The sequence below is a fragment of the Drosophila melanogaster genome, chromosome 3L, assembly GCF_000001215.4.
Source record: "Drosophila melanogaster chromosome 3L".
NCBI classification, from domain to species: domain Eukaryota; kingdom Metazoa; phylum Arthropoda; class Insecta; order Diptera; family Drosophilidae; genus Drosophila; species Drosophila melanogaster.
This window is the reverse complement of record NT_037436.4, coordinates 4,263,582-4,282,910: the sequence shown is the minus strand read 5'-3', so window position 1 is coordinate 4,282,910 and position 19,329 is coordinate 4,263,582. Positions and strand designations below refer to the sequence as shown.

Sequence of the window (19,329 nt, the reverse complement as noted above, 5' to 3'; positions counted from 1 at the left end):
GTTTTTGATTTAAAATTACGGACTTTTCAAATACTTCCCATAAAGTGTTGCAAAATACCACTATTCGGGTGCACGTGCTGTTGACGCCCTGGCTTTGAATGAATAGCCATCCCTGGTTGTTGTCACTCCACGTTTTGCCTTCGCACTGTTCAATTGTTTTTAATTATTTAAACTACAAAAAATGGGTCGCAAATTCCAGAATAAGAAAAAGAAGGCCGCGCCGCAGCTGGAGATAGTGCCGCTGGATGAAAATCCACCACTGCCGCCACAGAGATCGTCAGATGATGTGGTGCCCAAAAAGGCAAGAAAAGTGACTTTTTTAAACCCGAATTTCTTAACTAAAAACTGGATTTTATTTACAGGAAAAATGGGTGAACAAACAGCGCGTGCTGGTCTTCTCCGCCCGCGGTATTAGCCACCGGGACCGGCACTTAATGAAGGATATTAAGACCCTAATGCCGCACCACCGACCCGAATCCAAAATGGAGCGCTCCAAAACCTTGTCGGTGGTCAACGAAATGTGCGAAATGAAGCACTGCAACAAGGCGATGCTGTTCGAGGGACGCCGGAAAAGGGATCTGTACATGTGGATATCCAACACCTCGGGATCGACTGGTCCATCCGCTAAATTCCTCATCGAAAACATTCATACAATGGCCGAACTGAAGATGACGGGAAACTGCTTGCGGGGATCACGTCCGCTGCTCTCGTTTGACTCCAAATTCGACGAGCTGCCGCACCTTAAGCTGCTCAAGGAGCTGTTCGTGCAGACCTACTCCGTGCCCAACCATCATCCCAAGAGCCAGCCCTTCGTCGATCACGTTTTCACCTTCACCTACCTGGACAAACGCATCTGGTTCAGAAATTTCCAGATTCTATCCGAAGATGGCGGTTTGTCCGAAGTCGGGCCGCGTTACGTGATGAATCCTGTAAAAATATTCGATGGTTCCTTCACTGGCAAAACCATTTGGGAGAATCCGGACTACGTGAGTCCATCCAAACAGCGGCAGGTACTTAAGAAGGCTGCCAAGGATAAGTACGTGAACCGAGTGGAGCAAAAGGTCAAGCACGAGGCCACGCGACCTATTAGAGCCTACGATGGCATGGATAACGATGAGCTATTCGAGGACGATGATCCCGTGGAGACGGCCAAGATACTGGCTGCGATAGCCAAAAAGAAGAAGGAGGAAGCCGCCAAACAGACACCCAAATCGGCGCTGACCAAGAAGATCAAGGAGAAACAACTGCAGGCCGTGAAAGATGTGATTGAAAGAAAGAAGGCAAGAACCATTAAACGCGTGAAAAAGGTTTAAACACCTCATTTTACATTAAGATACAAAAACGATTAAACTTTATAAATACGTTTACAAACTGTGCATCCTAAGTTTGAATATATCAATAGACAAGATTACCAGTTATTATTAGTCCCACTGTTCTGCTTTGTACGTCGCGACGGAGTAATGGTATGTATATAAATATTAACATCCTAATGAGATGTGCGTTGAGTTTCGGGGGGTTCTGCGCTTGGAATACAAAAGCGAAAGCATCTAGCTGCGTCTTAGAACTAATCCGCCGACATGGGAGCTACCTCGGGATCGGACTGAGGGAGTCGGGTAATACTAAATGGCTGCTTGTTGATGGGCATCATTTGAACAACTTCGATGGGCGGCTCCTCGCCAGGCTGCAGCGGTTCCTCGCCTACCAGCTTGGCCAAGTTACTCTGTGCCCAACGACCAGAGCGACCATTCAGGGTCTTATCCTCGCAGACACAGAGGAATAAGGTATCCACTACCATCTATTAACGAGTCATAGGTTAGCCATAAGCTTGGTCGTATTGTAAAGGAATACCTACCTCAAAAAGCGAGAGGATAATGTGAGCAATAAAGAAGGAGAATATGATGATGATTATGACGGGAGCCATGTAGAAATTCAGACCGGGCTTATCCTTGAGCAAAACGATACCAATCAGGCCAGAGAGCGCGGCCACCACAACCTTTCCCAGGAAGAGAATGAAGTCGCCCACACTGTTAATGGTGGCCACTTGCAGGACATTCGTGGCCATGGCATTCCAAGCCTAGAAAGAAATAAAAATTTATAAATTTCAAACATTCAACATTTATGGGATAGCAGACTTACAATGCCAGCAGCGGGGCAGAAGTTAATGGATTCGATAGCCACCACGGTGTAGGCATTATGATTCAAGAAGCGAATGAACTTCTCAAGCAGCCAGAAACCACAAATGCAGCACTTCAAACAGCAGGCGGCACACTCCGATCCCTTGTCCTCGCCTTTTTTTAATCTGAAATGTCATGTTCAATTAGTAAAGAATGGGAAACTCATGCAAAGTGACGATGATTCAACTTACTTGGCGTACAAATAAGTGAGTATCAGGCGGGGAATCTTGAAAATAGTGATGACAAAGGATCCCTTGGCCACCGTACCCAAATGATACTTAACCAGTTTGCCAATGGCGTAAAACGTGGGCGTGCTGGTCGGTTTTTGGAAGTACCAGAAGGCCACGGCTGCGGCCAATGCAAACTGCTGGCATGCGAAAATAAACTCCACTGTCCATATAAGACCCACCACATAGATCCAGAACATGCTGCGAAGAACTCCGGCATCGGCATATTCTACACGGGCATTTGCTGTTTAAGGAAAATATTTGCTTAATTCTCTGGAATCATAGGTGCAGTAACTTAAGAAGAAATCTATTGTATATACAATTTAGATCGAAGAGTTGTGAGGAGAAAACACAGAAATATATACAAATGAGTCAAATTCCGTGCCCTTAGCAAATATCACTTACTTATTCACCAAATCACGTTATAAAATAACAACAAAATGCAAAAATTCAGATTATTTCAAATTCGTCTGCTTTGGGAAACCTGCATAGAATGGATTTACATCGCAGATATATGAGACTACTTACGTCTTAAATCATTGACGTCGGTGCTATTGGAAACGAACAATGCATTTGCTGGCAAAGGCTGTTGATGGGCCTTCGAGTTGTCGAACGGAGCAATGGGACTTTGTCCAGGTGAACTGGCAGTGGCCAGGCAAATGATCACTGCGACCCAAAAGCTTAAGAAGGCTATAAGCACAAGGAAGGCCAAGAGCGGAGCGATCAAAAGACCTGGGAGATTCATCATGCACTGGCCAGCTTCTTCGAAAAGCGCAGATAAGCCAGCCAATTTGTTCTTCAAGAAGTATATGACCACAATAAGGATTATCTGTAAAGGAGACACACTAAGTAACTACCCATAAAGTATTGAATGAGCTAACAAACCATGGTTATGGTGGCCAGAACGGCCAGGGTTAAGACTGCCTGTTGGTTGCGCACAAACTCCTCCAGCATAGAGTACTGTGTGTTAACGCCAGACTTATTGCGTATGTTGTAGTAGGCATACCACAGAGCAACAGTAAGCGCCACACTGGCCACTATGACCAAAACACAGATGATCCAGGAGACGATGCGAGACAGCCAGTGCATCATGGTTACCAGAGCAATGGAAATGACTAGAGAAAAAGGCTTTTTAGAAAATACTTTGGTGAAAGATGTGTCTACTCTTACGCAAAGCTAATCCACAGACCATGGCAATGATGTGCCAGGTGGAGTAGATATCGCCAACGAACTGCTGGGCCACATCCCAGTTGTTGAGCATGTCGTAGTAGTTCTGAACCTTCTCGCCCGTACCCTTGGGCACACAGCGATGTAGGACAGGCGAACTGGAAAGAAGTGATTAGTGTGTGAATTAAATTAGCATTTGATTTGGGTGATGTAATCAACACACACCTCTCATGAACGGGAAAACTGGGACATGGGCCCAGGAAATTGAACGTTTTGGCATCGTTGCCCGCCGTAGTCAGCTGCTGCATGTTGTAGTCGTATTTGCAGAGCTGTGTGCCCGTTTGGCTGTAGTATTCCAGCAGCTCGCTGCCCTTGGTCATAGTTTTGGCGGGACATGACTTAACGCATATCTTGAGGGACTTTTTCAGCTCCTTGACATCGAAATAGAAGAGCTCCGGCTTGTCGAGTGTATTCATGCCGGACAGCGGGAATCCCTGGAACTTTTCATTGTACTTAACGCCACAGGTGTTGCCAAAGGAATCGTAGCCATTGATGATGCGCAGGGGATTTCCATAAACGAACGAAAAGATGGCAATCACTATCTGCAATACAAAAATGAGGCAAATTAAAGTGTATAGATCATTGTTCATGGTGGCCAACGCCCCATGACCAACATGTCATGTCAAGGGGCATTATTAATATAATACCCATGCAAATACTTGACATGGAAATGCTTTCGAGGAGTGGCGTGTCCTGCAGGACAACAGAACAGAACAGCAGAACAACGGGTATCGATTCGCTTCACAAGGGATTTAAGTTGGCTTATACAATGTCGGACTAACCCTGACTGTTAAATCATCGCATTCATTAGAGGAATTAACAATTCCGCGCATGAATCGCTATCCAGCGATGACGACATGAATGAGACATTTTCAAGTAACAAGTAGCCGCTTTCCGCCCGCAAAAACCGCTCACACACACTGCGAAGCAGACAGACGCGCTGCGCAGATGAATGTCTCAGCTTTCACTTTCCCGATACAGACTTTGGCTGTATATATCTCTAAATAGGGCGAAATCTATTTAATTTCTTACCAAAAACAGCCAGAATATAATGTAAATGGCCAGCCAGCAGGTGTCCGTGCAGGACCGGTATTTGGGCCTATTGTTTTGCGCCTCCCCCTCGCCGTCCTTGCTCTCCGCACAGCCCATTTTGCACTTGTTAAGCTGCTCGATAATTAGCGGGCTTACTTCCTCTTATCACTTTGTACTTATATCTATTCCTTCAGTATGTTGAGCAACTTGTTTGTTCTATTTTGATTCAATTCACAACCGACGAAACAACAACAACGCCTAAATCCTCAATGCTCAGGTGTGACCAGAAGGTGCGCGGAAAATAAGACCAGGTATCTGCGGCCTACAAAAAAGACCAACATAGCGGTTTATGGTGAGCGCGAGATTTGAAAATAGTCTAGAAATATATAAAATACTTGAAATATAGTTAAAGCTGAAGAAGTGCAGGAATTTATCCATACCTTTTTCATCGAAAAAGAAAGCCATAGCTTGTAAGAAATTATTCACATTTATTTAAAGATCGGGCTTAGTCATTACATTACATCCGTAGCTAACATTAACATAAGAATAGTAATGAACTGAAAAAAATAATTAAATTTCGAAGTCGTATACTAGAGATTCGATGCTTATTCAATGAATGTGATGTGTGATTTGTCTTAAATACTGAGGACTGGCAGTCGCAGATTCCGCCAATATAACCAAAAGTGTCATTCCAAAATTGTTCCCATGCGCGAAACAATTTTCGAACAAGATTTCGTCATATGCACGATCGACCTAACTAAAGTTATATTCCCTACTTATAACTAACATATAGAGTGGTTTAAGCTACATCCTTGCGTTCTGTGGTAGAACTCGATTCTCCTATAATCTCATGGTGAGGCCGGCTCTGTGATCACTTCTTAACCGTCACCTGGATGCCGCCCTTGACCACCGCCTCTGCAGGTGGTTGTCCGAATCTCCGGCTCTGGTTGAGGTTGCTCTTGCGCCGTATGCTAATCTTTCCAGGCAAAGGGGCAGGTGCAGGTGCAGGTGCAGCCAAGGGAGCCGGAGCACTGGCACTCCTCTGCGTCTCCTCGTCCGCGGCTGGTGGTCTGTAGGTTCGGATTCCGGAGTTGGATCTCACCGGGAGAAGCGTCACCAGCTTATGGACACTGGGTTCCGTACTGCTGGCAGCGAACTGTGAGATCTTGAGCATCTCCTCGTAGTTTAGTGGATCCACCACCTCCACTTCCGCCTCGCCAATCACTGGAATTGCCGCTCCCAGGACTTCAGAGGAGCCATCATCTATAAAACTAGACATTGGCTTAATAAACGGCTCCCTTTCGACAGGCAGAATAGATTCCGGTATCAGTAATGGTATTTCCGTGGTGGTGGAGCTGGGTATTGGTCTCCTTGTGACTTCTTCCTTCGGAGCGTGCTTTAGTTTGTTTTGTGAAAAGGGAGGAAACTTATTGGGAACACTGGGTGTAATGCCCAGCTTGGAGGCCAACGTATCAAAGATCAGGGAGATGTCCTGAATGTTACTGGCGTTGTTGATCCTTGTCTTGATATCGTTTAACGTCAAGTTTTCCGACTTGTCAATGTCCTCCGATACCCAAGCCTGCAAGGTCTGATTGAAGACCTTCCTCATATTCGAGTTGTGTCCAAATCCTTGAGCCGATGAACTATTGACAAACTCCCATTTGGAGTGAGACGGAAATAGGTTTGAGTCGTCCATCATTGTGGGCCGTTCACTGGTGGTTCGAATGCGATTCCTTTTCGTGGTTCTGGGCTCCTCCGTTGTGGTTCTGGTTGTTGTGGTCGGCATCGTCGTGGTTGTGGATTCCTCCAAAGTTTCGTTGGAGAGAATCGATGAGGGGGTATTCCTCTGCAGAATGATTTCCTTGAGGTTCATGAAGTTCGGCTTGGAAAGGCTTACACTGGGGGCCTTCAGAGTATCCAAGGATTCCTCTTCCTCAGGTTCTATGCGGGATTCTATAGCATCCTCTATTGGTTTTTTAGTCGCAGTCGCGTTTTCCTCTTTGGGCAGATTAAGCAGCTCCATGAAGAATTCTCCAATGGTGTCGGCCAACACAGAGTTATCCGTAGGTTTCAGCGAGGGCAGAGATGGAGATTTCGTTGGCTTGGGTGAGCTTTTAACTGGTACGTTTGTGGCTAATGTGGTTACCTCCACTTTCTCCTGTTTCCTTTCCACTTTAGTGGTTATCTCTGGTTGATCTGCCTTCTGATCATTATGCGCCTGAGCTTTCTTCTTTTCCGGAGCCGTCTGATTCGCTTCCTTGACGTGTGCTTCCAACTGCTCTTTCTTTGATGGTTGCTCCTTCTTTTCCAGTTTCTCCTGGGGCTTCTTTGCAATAACTCCTCCACCTAAATGCTCGAATCTCTCGTTGCTGGCATCCAGATTGAAGGGCATCTTGTCGCCCGTTCCCATGGTAGCATCGATGGGCTTAAATGGTGGTATAATAACATCATCTATAAGAGGAACAGGCAAAGGATGTGGTTCCACCAGAGCTCCTCCCAAGCGTTCTATATTCTCGGTGCCCGGCATAAAGATCGGACTGCCGAAATTATGGTAGAACAGCATGTCCTGATCCTGTGCCTGTGGTCCGAGATTTGGTTTCGGCTCTTGTACTCGCAAACCCGGATTGAGGAAACCCAAACTATAGGGATCCACAGTCACTGGAGCCACAGCAGCTGTTGGAGGCGTAGGATTGTCTGCAATGAAGGGCAGTTCGAATTCGTCGATTCTCCTCTGTGGTATATGGTTCACTGTAGGAGTAGTTCCACCGGGTAGAGTTTTGGTGGGAAAAGCGGGTGGTGGTCCGGGTAGCAGCTCAGGAACCTCTCGGTGCATGGGTCTCCACGGTTGAGTGTCCAAAATGGGGAACGTGGTAAACAGATTGGCATCCAGTTTGGGCAGAGATCCCCCTTGATTTGGAGGAGGTGTGTTCACGGAGGGATAGGTAAAAGTGTTGGTGCTTGTAGTGGTTGCTCTAGTGGTGCTTGGAGGTAGTGGCGGTGTTGTTGTAGTCGTCGAGGTAGTGGTAGTTGTAGTGGCCTCCGTGGTTGTAGTAGTAGTTGTAGGCTTCGGAGTAGTCGTTGTTGTAGTTTTCCTCGTAGTGGAAGTTGTGGTTCTCTTTGTCGTGGTAGTAGTTGCCTTAGTGGCCTTGGTGGTTGCCCTGGTGGAGCTAATAGGACCTCCGGTGGGCAGCTGTTGCGGCAGCACCGTTGTTAGCTTCTCGATGCTCGGCTTCTTGGGCTTCACCCTCAAGGAAAAGGGCGTAACCGCAATGGCCTTGGGTGGCAAGGTGCTACTAGCGGCTTGGTAGGCGCGAGTGGGCGGAGTCTTCTTCCGGGCTATGTCCGCGTCCGTTTTGGTGATCTCGAAGGAACCCTCGAAAGATCCTTGTATAACTGGTGCATTCTCCACATCGATATCGGGCTCTTCGTCGGCGGAATGACTGCGCAGCAGGGGATTCTTCGGCTTGGGCGTGGTATTCGGATTCGGTTTAGGATGAACTGGAGGTGTTGCCGGTGTGCTGCCCTTTTTCATGAGACGCTTTTCCAGTTGTGTTTGACTAGTGGGCACTGTTTGCTGTTGGATAGAGAATGGTTTTACAATGATAACAACTTTGAGAGGTCTCTTGACTTACGGCTTCTTTTAATATCGCTGCAGATCGCACCACCTGTTCATCCATTATGCGCTTGATCTCCACCGACTCCGTGTCCAAACGTAGTGAACGATATAAAGATTTCGCAGCGGAAGTTTCCAGGAACAGAGACTCCTTGATATACTCCTCGACACTCAGGATGTTTCTGATAAATGAAAGAACATGAAATCGGTGGAAATAATATGGAAATAATGTTTTCTTACTGCGGCAGTTTACGGACATCGAGGAATACGCGGAATGAGACCTTTATTAATGGACCGTCACCAAAGCCCCAGACATCGGTGCGCAGTGGCTGCAATCCATTGTCCATCATGGAACGCTCCACGAATCTCTTATAGAAATCGATTTTCTGTTTGTAGGTGGTGGTGTGGTTGTACTTCAAACCAGTGGAGAAGAGATCCCCTTTGGCAATGCGGAAGGAACCCTCAAAGCCCATGACAGCTGTTTAAAGTTACCGAATATTAAGTATTTTCCAACTATTTGCATATATGTCCAAATACTTACGATCCTCCAGATTGGTTTTTATAGAGCTGAAGTAAAAGGCCAATCCGGCGATTGAGATGACCGTAAGCAGGACGATAAATGCAGCCGTTGTAAGGATAATGCTGAATGATCGATTCTTGGGGTACTGCGTGTGCGTCTTGGCCGAGAAGGTGGATGGGGCGATGTTCCTGCCATCCCGCCATATGCCCCACGTATTGTATCCATACTGACTGTTCAGACTGTGCTCATTGGTGTACGAGGGCTGTTTGTTCATGTGGTAGTATGCCCCCAGCTGAGACCTCCGGCCAACTGTGTTCTGGTATGTATAGTCCGCGCTCTGCGAAAGAAGATGTCAGTTATTCTTAACCAGGTTTCCAAAGTATGCCAGAATCGATCCCGATGGCCACTAATTCGATAATTAGAAGCCAGAAGTCGCACAACTTTCTCGTCGACAACCCTTCGGCCACTTTCTATCGTGACTCCCAATCTAGATGACGGAAGTTGGTATCTAACGGCCCCCTTTTGGACTCAATTGCTGGTATCTTCAAGAACCGCAAAAACCAAACTTCCCCTCAAACTTTCCCAGCGTTATGTCAGAATCGCTATCGCCGGTGAGCACTTGTCATGATTTGTTAATGCATCTCATTAACACGGCTGGGAAAACGCATTTAATTAGCCTGGGTTGGTACAAAGTCATTGCACTTGGTCAAATTCTTAGAATCTGGCTAACTTCCGTGTGATTCTTGGCACAGTCAAAATCATATAACTAGCTGTTTTAGGTCTAAAAGTTTAATATTTTTATGTTAATCTTTAAATATGCATATTCCCTTTTGCAATTGACTTTATTTAGCCATTCAATAAGCTCGTTTTATTTTTTCAAGTGCTTTTATTAGCAGTGCCATAAAGTCAAAAGACTTTTTTGCTTAAGTCTTTTGATTTGGCATTGACATTGATATTGAAAAGAGTGACTGGCATGGCATTGATATAGACTTAAACTGTTAATTGCAGATAATATGACTCGCATTAAGTTAACTGTAAATACATTTTTACGTTTCAATTTGTATTATTTATTTTAAGTTTAAATTATTTTAAACTTGGGATTTCCATGTTGTTTGTTTTTAATTGAGTTTTTTGCTTAAGTCTTTTGATTTGATTTGTCTGTTTACATTTCGCTGCACATATATTATCTACCAAAAAGAACAGTTCTTTATTTTTTCAAGCATTCCTAACCAAATCCAAACTCTTAATTACAAATAATCAATGAACCCCATGGGCTATTATCTCGACCCCGGCTGTAGGTGCATTTGCTCGGGGAGATACATCCCCGAGGGGCCTGTGGGAAAGTTTGATTGTTTCTTGATTACCATTTAACATTTAGCAGTTAGCTGCAGGGCATTTCCCTTAGTTCCTCTCTTTCGGCCGGGAAGCAGCTCCCTTGCCTTCCGTTTGGCCCCCTGCTAAACTAAACTGAGTTGGCCAAATTGCCGTCTCCTCGGCTCTTTTCTTCTGCGTTCTCTTCTGCGACTCTTCGCTGCCTCTTATTTCTTTCTTCGCTGCCAGAGAAAGTCATTCACCTTTTAGAACGTTCTGCTGTCGAGTTTGGCTCGCTAGTTACTCGTACCTATGTATCTTTTTTTTTAGACTCTCGAGTTTGCTGGTGAATGAGGAATGCAAACAGCTCGATTCCGAGACCCAGGTCCCAAATAAACAGGCAAATGAATAAATAAAGAACGCAGCTTGCATGCGTTCTGTTTAAGAAACACAAAAAAAAAGATACGGCCGACGCGAGTTGATGTAACAACTCTATTGACAAAGGGATTTGGGGCCCCGATTCTATTCTTGGACCTACTGAATGCTAATCAACTTGATACCGTTAAGCCTTTTGTACCCGCAAGTGATAAACGATTGGGGATTACTCACCATTTGCCGACATGTCTGCGCCCTGTATATATCACTCACGCCGGATAAACTCTGGAAGTATTTCTTTGTCCCATAGACAGTGTCCATTTTTCCACCGTTACAATTCCAGTCGCAGGTTCTGAAAAAGATAGAAAATTTGGGCGAACCATTGTTAGCAGTTTTCTTCACTTTCGTTCTTCGGTCTTTGCTTTCTTTTGGGTCCACTTGGTGTGGGCCTGAGTGATCCATGCTCGGGTTCAGGCTGTGAAAAAGAGTCACTAATGGGCCAGCATGCCGGAGAACCGGCTAATCCTGTTTCCCAGTCCATTAGCCAAGCGAAAATTCTCACTTTTCGCCAGGGAAAAGAGGAAAAGAACAGCGCACAATGGCAATGAGATATGCATGCCGTTAACCGGTTTGATTTGCATTTGCATTTTCCAAACTACTCAAAAGTATTCAAAGGAGTAGTTTTACACAAGGAAAAATGATTGTAGTCTTATAGGAATTCCTAGAAATATTTTTATTCAGATCAGATGAAATTTATAAGGCAACAAATTATGAGACGCTCCCAGTAATAAAACATTTCCCAGAACAAAGAAAGCTGGTTCAGAAATACAGCGGTCCTTAAGAACCACTTGCTTTTCCTAACAAATGAAGACATTTCTCATGCTAATAAAAATTCCAGTCATGTTTCACCTTCTCAATAATGAAAGAAGGTATCAGATAAGTTTCATAATTAATTGAACCAAACGCCGGACCAAAGTGAAGAGCTCTCCAGTGACCAGTCGTAAAAAGCGAAAGCTATCCGTGGCATAAACAAAAAAAAAATTTAATTAGAGAACTCCCCGACACTCCGATACGCTCAATGGCTGAGCCCTACAAATTTGGAATTTTCACTTCATGGGAAGCCCGGCTCCAGCATAAAGAACCCACTCCGAATGGCTTAAGTACACAGCAGATGGGCTGGCGATGGAGTGGGTTGGAAACCAGTTCTCCACATCCAAGATGGGATGCGATGGGGCCGAGCCGGGTTATGGCTTGTTCCGCCGTCATATACACATGTAAGATCTCGGTAGTTATGAAGCCACAATGTATGGTTTGATTGTACATGTGCAATCAAAAGCAAAGTTCAGCCGCACTGAAACGTGTGTAAAAATAGTTTTTTCGGTGCGGCAAAGCCGCGGGCTACAGATGGTCTCTTCTGTGGATGGATGATCATGGCCCGAGCTGAGCTTTTCGAGCTGGCAAAAGTAAAAGTTCTGTTATATTTTTGGAATGCCTTGCTGATGGGCTCTGGCCAACGAGGAGAAACTAATTCGATACTTTGAATGGTAATCAGGCCGGCAGAAGCCGCTTTGTTGGATCATCACAGATCGAACACAAACCTAATGGGGGATTATGCAAAATGGTTTAGTAATGAGTCTAGAAATGATCTGGGAAAGCCGCATATGCTTTATTCTTATGAGCCATGTTTATCTTACTTGACTTCAACTTGAAACAGATTACTCCCATCGAACCATTGGTTTTATGGCCCGCGTGAGTTGTTCTAAAAGACCATAAATCTTCCGGTTAATTTCTTTCCTAGTAACCCCCATTAACTGTAAGCGATGGCCCGGAATCTTTCTGTCATCGCCGCCACTTCCCATTGAAATGGAACGGAAACCCATTTGCCTAATAAAATGAGCGCCAAAAACGCGCTCAAGCTGGCAGAAAATGAGGCAAATTGAAGAACCACTGCAATTAGAATGGAGGTACACATGTTCCAATGTGTTTATATAGCTGGGCTCCAGGGGGAATCCAGTCACCCTCCACCCAAAACAGTTAGAACGCTTGGGGAGCCATCGCCATCGCCATAGCCGTCGTCATCCTCATCCGTGGCCAAAGCCATAGCCACCAGCTTTTGACCTAGATGCGCATGCGCGGAGCCACGGGGAATAGAAGGTGCGGGGAGGCATGGTGAAGTGGTGAGGTGAAGCCCGGCGATGGCCCAAACCAAAACTGGTAACTTGTGCTCGCCTCGCAGTACGTACTCACAATGGCGGGCAAAGTATTAGGCGTATGTTGAAAATATTTAACAAGCTTAGTGTTGTTTTAATCCGCTGCTTAATGTAAATACATCCATAAAAAATTATATAAATAAATATTTCATAACATATTCTAAGCCAGATTTGTATTAATGAAATATGCAATTTGTTAAGCCAGCATCTTTCCTTTGTTTTAAATCATCTAATAGATTCCAATGATGTATAGTATTATTGTGTTTACACTATCTTGACCGCAGCTGTAGTCACGTTGCTGTGCTTTGGAGAAAGAATGAATAAATTGGCTTGCGTCTGAGCGGCGTAAAAATGTTAACGAAAATACAGAAATAAAACAAAAATATTGCTGGCACACACTTACTTGACTGTTTTTTTTTTTTTATTTCGATTTAGGCATTAAGCATTAAGACGTCGCTGGCCACGCATAAGTTGATTAAATTTCTCGCATTAGCCGATTTTCACTGCCGGGGAGAAATTGCTGGACGAAAAAGCGTCAAAGAATGATTGATGAGAATTTGATCTGAAAACTCAGGCAGTTGTCGGTCTGCAGGTAGCTACATACATATATATGTGTACATAGATGTGTATATATAGCTGCAAAATGTCTAACGGAAGTCGGCCATTAACCCGTTGGCACGTTTAACCCATTGCGGCCGATATCTGGACAAATGCGACGCGATTTTCGGCCAGATTAAGATTCCCAGCCACTTTCAATCATAAAAGCCTCTCGCCGACAAAGTCCCGAAGAAAGTGAAATGTGACAGGTGCTCTGCGGGAAGGGGGAGGGGGGATGGTTGCGGTGTTATTTTATTTATCTTTTTCACAGGTGAGGCATCGATGTCAATGGATGCTTATCGGAAAACGACGGTGAAATGGAAAGTCCATTTCGAGCGCATCGAAAACTAGAGGAGCTGCTCATTGAATCATCCAAACAATGCAGTCGTTTTGATTATTTATCCAAACTGCGACTTTTGTTCGACTTTGGAAAGTGATTGCCAATTTGGTTGGCCGCATCATTATGGAGGTTAGAAAACCGCTAGCCATATGTCATAATTGATGGCTCAATTTTAGCTGGGCAGTGTGCAAATTTATGCAATCTTCTCCGGCGCTTTCCTTTCTTGAGCAAAAATTCGTACAACTAGTCTAATGTAAACAGAATGGACGGTACAGTAGAAATTCGTTATGAAAAGCGAGGAAGATGTAAGAAAGAGTTTGGTAATAGGTGAAAAAACTAAAACAAACATAAATTGAAAAATATAATATTTCAAAATAATATCTATAAGGTATATAACAAGATTAGTATAACTATTAGTATAACTTTTTAGCCATAAGCTTCTTTTTATTGGCAAGAACTTCGTCTAATACCAAATGTTTCTTAGTGAACCCACTGCAGTTCCGAACAAAGTAACGTTGCCGCTAATTGTATGATAAATTAATTAAAATGTTTATGGCCATTAAGAAATAAATATGTACGAGTATGCGTTGAAAGCAATCCGTGCAGCGTTTGCAGTTTCGTAATCGCTCTAACGGCGCCAACTACCAGCCTCTTACTGGAGCATGACCACTTCATAGATATGGGGCTAGGAAACACCACATACGTTCATATGTATGTATCCATGGAATGGAGTGGGTACTCTTTGGGTGCTCAGAACCACGCGGCTTGGATACAAAGTATGGCACTCAGTGCCCAAGCATTGCGGAACTAAGAGTGCACTCCATTTCTGCGACAAACGGAGGGGAAAAGTTGACAGGGACGAAAAGAACACAAATATATTATAACATGAAAAGAGTGGAGTTGTGAAGAGTGTTGGGAATAGTCATTAAAAGCATGCACCGCTACGCTTTAACCGCCGTCCCAACTAATTAAAAACAAACAAATCCGTCGGGCATTATTCTCACATTTCAGCTCCGCCTTGGCGAGCGAGAATTATTCAGAAACTTGATTACTCACTAAATGCAGAACTTTGCCCAATGGAGGGCCGACTGTACAGGCCGCCTCATCGAAGGTGAAAAGTGTCAAGTCAGGTGGCCAGCACCGTTAGTCTGAGGTAACAGTATTAACAACAGTGCTAAATGCCGGATGGGTGACTTGTTGGTCAAGATGGGAACTCTGGCAACAATGTAGCGGGTGAATTCGTTCCATATTACTTAGCAAACTTAAATCGAAATCATTTCATTTCCGATCCCAATTAGCAGGAAGTGATTCTAGCACGAATCCAAAATAGTAACTTGTTATGGATACGGATTTCAACCATCTCAAACACGATGAAAAATAAATTAGTAGAGTTAGGCTTATTTTAGTTGAAATAAAAGTTTAGTTGTGCTGATTATTTAAATTATTGTAAATATGTTGAAGCATAATTTAGGTAATTTATAAACAATTTGATGGACAGTATATTTATCGATAAGACCAAATTGATTTTGAATAGTGTTCTTTTCTAATTGATGAATGTTGGCTAGCTAATTTGGAACGGTTTTAATGGATACATCCAAAAATTAATCACTAACATTTTCACGCTGTCATTTTGTTGCTTAATGACGATTTGGTCGTGGATGTAACAACCATATTTAAAAAATGTATCAAGGAATAACTGCATTATTCCAGTTGTAATTGAATTATTTATATAAAGATAAAGTGTAGTTCAAGTTTAATACACCATACACCAAAAGGATATAATGGCAATCAAGCTGAATTTGTTCGTCGCCTCTCTGATTTTGCTAACATATTATATCACAGAGGTTTGTTAACTGTTTTACTGAAAAAAAAAACCATAATAAAGAAGTTACTTTTAGATTTATTCTGTAGTGAAATTCACAAACATACAGTGCCAGTCTCTGGATAGGGACTTTGCCTTATTTGATTCTTGGTTTCTGAAATCAGTTAACCGATCCTACAAATACGTTTCCGTAAAAGTTAAACTCCTAAAGATACCCGTTAGCAAAGTAAAGGTATAATGAACATATATCCAAATGTATTTTGAGGCATATTAATAAGCTTATATTCTTTTATTCAGGTGCGTTTTGGTCTCTATAAACGCGTGAATGGCTATATGCCCTTTCTCTACAATATGAGTTTTGATGCGTGCAGATTCCTAACATCGCCGAATCCCAATCCGGTTGCCCTTTACTTTTACAATTTTTTCAAAGATTACTCCAATATTAACCACTCTTGCCCCTTTGACGTATGTATTCCCCAAGGTAATAAAGTATAATATTCATATTATCTATATTTCAGCATGATATTATTCTGGATAAGATGCCATATCATAGTATAAACAATAAGGTTACAAAAATACTGCCCTTTCCGGAGGGAAAATATATGATTGAAATGCACTGGATAGCCTACGATATTGATCGAGCTATAACTAAGTTCTATTGGACACTTACTTGATACTAAAAGCAATCAAAAATAGAATTGGAATGCAAGTAATGAAGCATAAACTTAAAGACGAGCTTAATTATGAATGTATTTAGATATATTTGTGTATTGGTGGTGGATGATATGTAAAAAACTATGTAACTATCAGATACCCGTTACGCCGTTAGTGGGAATGCTCAAATAAAATCCAATATTTGTTATTTCAGTTACACTAAATGAATATGTTTTTCTTACAGTGCAGCGGAGTGCTCTTGCTCCATTCGCTTCACCGCAACGAACTCTTGCATTTGAGGTCGCTTTCCTCTTGGCAGGCGAAACAAAAGATCGGCCCATTAGAGGCGATTTTACATCATTTGAATGCAATTTAGCCGCAGCTTAGCTTAGCGTTATGTTCTATTTCTATTCCGGCCCGGCACGAACTGCTGGCCAGGCCAAGTCGGCTGAAGAGCCAGACGGAGATCAATCTGATGGCCAGTCTTCGGATTCTTCTGTCATTTGGCATTTGGCGTCGCGCAGAAGAATCGTGCGGCACGGATGATCAGTCGTCGGTACTGCCAATTTGGGCCAGTCGCGAGAGATATCATCATGATTAGACCCCCGTTTCTTGACCAATTTGTGATTCTTCACGCAGAATCATTCACTGCCGCGGAAGAGCGGAGAATCTGAGGCAAGACAAAAAGTCTTTTTTTTTTGTGGAGGCGGAGAATTAACCTGAGATCTTAAGAGCTCAGATCTCAGATCTCCGAGATCTTCGGCCTCTGACTTGACCGACTCTTAACGAGCGAAAGTGTTTCATTAACTCGTAAATGAATAATTTGAGTGTCGAGACAACGAAAACGAAATCAAAATAAACCAAAACAGAAACACAAATAACAAAAAAAAAAAAAAGAAAAAAGAAATGCTCGTAAAAATGTACATAATTTTTCAATCTCAATCTGGTTTTGCGCATTTCTATTTCGCCTGTCGTTTGATCCACTTCCGACTGACGAAAAAACATGAAAATTTTCATTGCCTCAGTGAAACTAATATGAGGTGAAAATTGTCAAAATAGGAAAAGAAGCACGAAAATGTGGTTAAAATAATGGGAGAAACACTGCAAATGCCTTACTGACAGTTAGACAGAAAAAACGAAAGAGCGAAAGATATGGGTGTGTTTATGCGTCTAGGATGAGATCTTGGATTCGGATTCGTCTGCTGGCTGGGATTTGGAAGTGGATTTGGCAACCTGTCGAGACAGCCTTGTCCCAGTCCGCATCCCAATCCGAGTGTCTCGTGCTGAGTCAGTGGCTCTGCTCATTTGGCACTTTCTCCGGCTGCAGTTATCAATGAGTCAGTTTGGATCGTTGGCGCATTTGCGTCAGTGCTCGGCTATTACTGGGTGCCCCGCCTCGAATTGGGTCAAAAAAAATAAAAAAAAATGTGGAGAAGAAGAATGAGTGCCGAGAGCCACAGCCTCTTCCTGTCTTTTTGCCGCTTTATTTTAAAAAAAGAACGAGAACCGTAAACGACTGAGATCTTAACTGCGACTAAAAATCAATTTCCGCAACGACATACATAGATAGGCGCATGCAAAACACTCATATCTGTAATGGGCACAGCTGCGGTCAGGATAATAGCACCCGGGGCTGGGCTCATAAAAACTTAATTGTTTAGAAATATTTAAATGCTGTTGTAAAATAGAAAAGTGGGCAAACTGAACAAGTAGATCACTAAAAAACATTCCTTCTATGTTATTATTAATTAAATGCATGAATAACAAAAAGGCGGTAATATAATGTATGTATGTTTATATACGTTTTCTTGTTTACATGTTTTATTATAGGCACATGTTTCTTCATCTAGGATCAACTGATCTTATGATGAAATGACATTTCTCTTCCATATTTGCAAACATCAGTAATGCATGTAATTTAATAAATCAGCATTAATTTTGAACAAGTTCTTAGTTATAGCTTGTCTGAACCCCCGAAGATGCCCCATAATTCCAATATACTATGTTCCTATCGATGCAACCGCTTCTATCTCCCATCGCCCATAACAATCCGCCGACATAATGGGCGAACCACTCATCTTATAGCGGTTAGTGGGATCGGATAATAATGGAGTTTCCTCCCGCGGTGCGCCATCTCCGATGTCGTGGCTCCAAAGCGGAGTGCAACGGGTCCGTCTCCGGAATGGCCGAGGGGAAAATGGGAAATGGCCACGAGCGAAGTGAACCGAGCACGGTGAACAGTGAGCAGTGAACTGTCGATTGGCCCAGTTCATGAACGTGGTAATTGCGCGGTTAGCGACATATAAAGCGACACCAAGAAGAATTGCGACGCGAGGAGGCAACAAAGCGATCTCCGGGCCTTTTGTTTTTTTTTCGAGCTCTTTGGACGATCACCTGTCCACCTTTTTAAGACATTCTCAACGCTTTTATTGGTGCCAGTGCCAGTGCCAGTTGGTTTCGGAATGGCTGGCTTGGGCGAATGCTCTTTGCTTCGTGCCGCCCTTTTTTTCGGGTGTTTGGCGGAGTCTTAATTTCTAATTTCTTTTATTACAGACTGTTTCTTTTTTATTGCCATTTTTTTTTTTTCGTTTTAACATCCATAATTTTGTTGCTTTGCCAGCTCGTTTGTGCGCGATTATTGTGCTTGGCCAGGCTTTTTAGACCTCTTACGCTGGTGGTAATGTAACCAGTTTCGGACCTTCTGCACACCCGGTGCTTTATGGCATGCCTAACTAGTTTATGGCCCAAGTCGCGAGACTTGGCTTAGGGAGAGTCCGAAGATTCCGGAATGCTCCTGCACCTTTCTTGCAAATTAAGTTGTAAACTCCTAACTAGCTCACCTGCCAGGTTTTGCTTCACTCAATTATCGTCCACCGTTGCAGAAGACGGTTTCCATTTGAGAATTAAGAATCACTCCCTGCGATCGATTTGTACTTGAATTCAATCACAAATGCTGCACAGTTTGGATTATTTTTTATGCGACTAATTTCTATTGATTCGGAAATTCACGGTATTTTCTTCCATGGGCACTGCAAAACCACACGAATCGGAAAAGCCAACTGATCGCGCCCGTGACTGAAGGTTAACTGAAGACGGTGGCTACAAATCTCGGTGGTGTTGGCCCCCAGCAGACGAAGAAAAGAGAAAAGAAGATGGGCTCTTTTTCTCTCTCTCCACTCTTTCTCTTCGCTCTGCGCTTATCAGCAAAAGTATCGTTATTCTTCTGT

The 19,329-nt window shown here is 43.4% G+C and overlaps 4 protein-coding genes across 5 annotated transcripts, besides 1 other annotated feature; 2 read left to right on the top strand and 2 right to left on the bottom strand.

The window, feature by feature from the left end:
• The first annotated feature begins 93 nt into the window (after window positions 1-93).
• On the top strand, window positions 94-1,407 carry CG11583 (uncharacterized protein). The gene is made up of 2 exons (NM_001038900.2): window positions 94-301; window positions 363-1,407. Exons 1-2 carry the CDS (start codon window positions 182-184, stop codon window positions 1,311-1,313), a joined length of 1,071 nt encoding a protein of 356 aa, NP_001033989.1. The 5' UTR covers window positions 94-181; the 3' UTR covers window positions 1,314-1,407.
• Window positions 1,326-4,949, bottom strand: Ctl1 (Choline transporter-like 1). Of its 2 annotated transcripts, none has more exons than NM_139627.2 (9): window positions 4,661-4,949; window positions 3,794-4,170; window positions 3,572-3,726; window positions 3,287-3,516; window positions 2,930-3,230; window positions 2,366-2,645; window positions 2,137-2,299; window positions 1,853-2,074; window positions 1,326-1,795 (listed from the first exon to the last, which is right to left on the bottom strand). In NM_139627.2, the coding sequence occupies exons 1-9, from the start codon at window positions 4,775-4,777 to the stop codon at window positions 1,565-1,567; spliced, it is 2,076 nt and encodes a 691-aa protein (NP_647884.1). In that variant the 5' UTR covers window positions 4,778-4,949; the 3' UTR covers window positions 1,326-1,564. The 2 variants fall into 2 exon arrangements, with proteins under 2 accessions (NP_647884.1, NP_001261411.1); NM_001274482.1 differs by having other exon boundaries at window positions 2,366-2,630.
• Window positions 4,950-5,132: 183 nt separating this feature from the next.
• CG1273 (uncharacterized protein) lies at window positions 5,133-19,192 on the bottom strand. Its single transcript, NM_139626.2, has 6 exons — window positions 18,943-19,192; window positions 10,714-10,831; window positions 8,815-9,130; window positions 8,514-8,751; window positions 8,293-8,455; window positions 5,133-8,234 (listed from the first exon to the last, which is right to left on the bottom strand). Exons 2-6 carry the CDS (start codon window positions 10,798-10,800, stop codon window positions 5,532-5,534), a joined length of 3,507 nt encoding a protein of 1,168 aa, NP_647883.1. The 5' UTR covers window positions 10,801-10,831; window positions 18,943-19,192; the 3' UTR covers window positions 5,133-5,531.
• Window positions 15,408-16,122, top strand: CG33764 (uncharacterized protein; the record flags this gene model as incomplete). The annotated part of the gene is made up of 4 exons (NM_001031936.1): window positions 15,408-15,470; window positions 15,525-15,680; window positions 15,746-15,913; window positions 15,967-16,122. The coding sequence occupies 4 exons, from the start codon at window positions 15,408-15,410 to the stop codon at window positions 16,120-16,122; spliced, it is 543 nt and encodes a 180-aa protein (NP_001027107.1).
• Window positions 16,251-16,286: a mobile genetic element.
• Window positions 19,193-19,329: the final 137 nt, after the last annotated feature.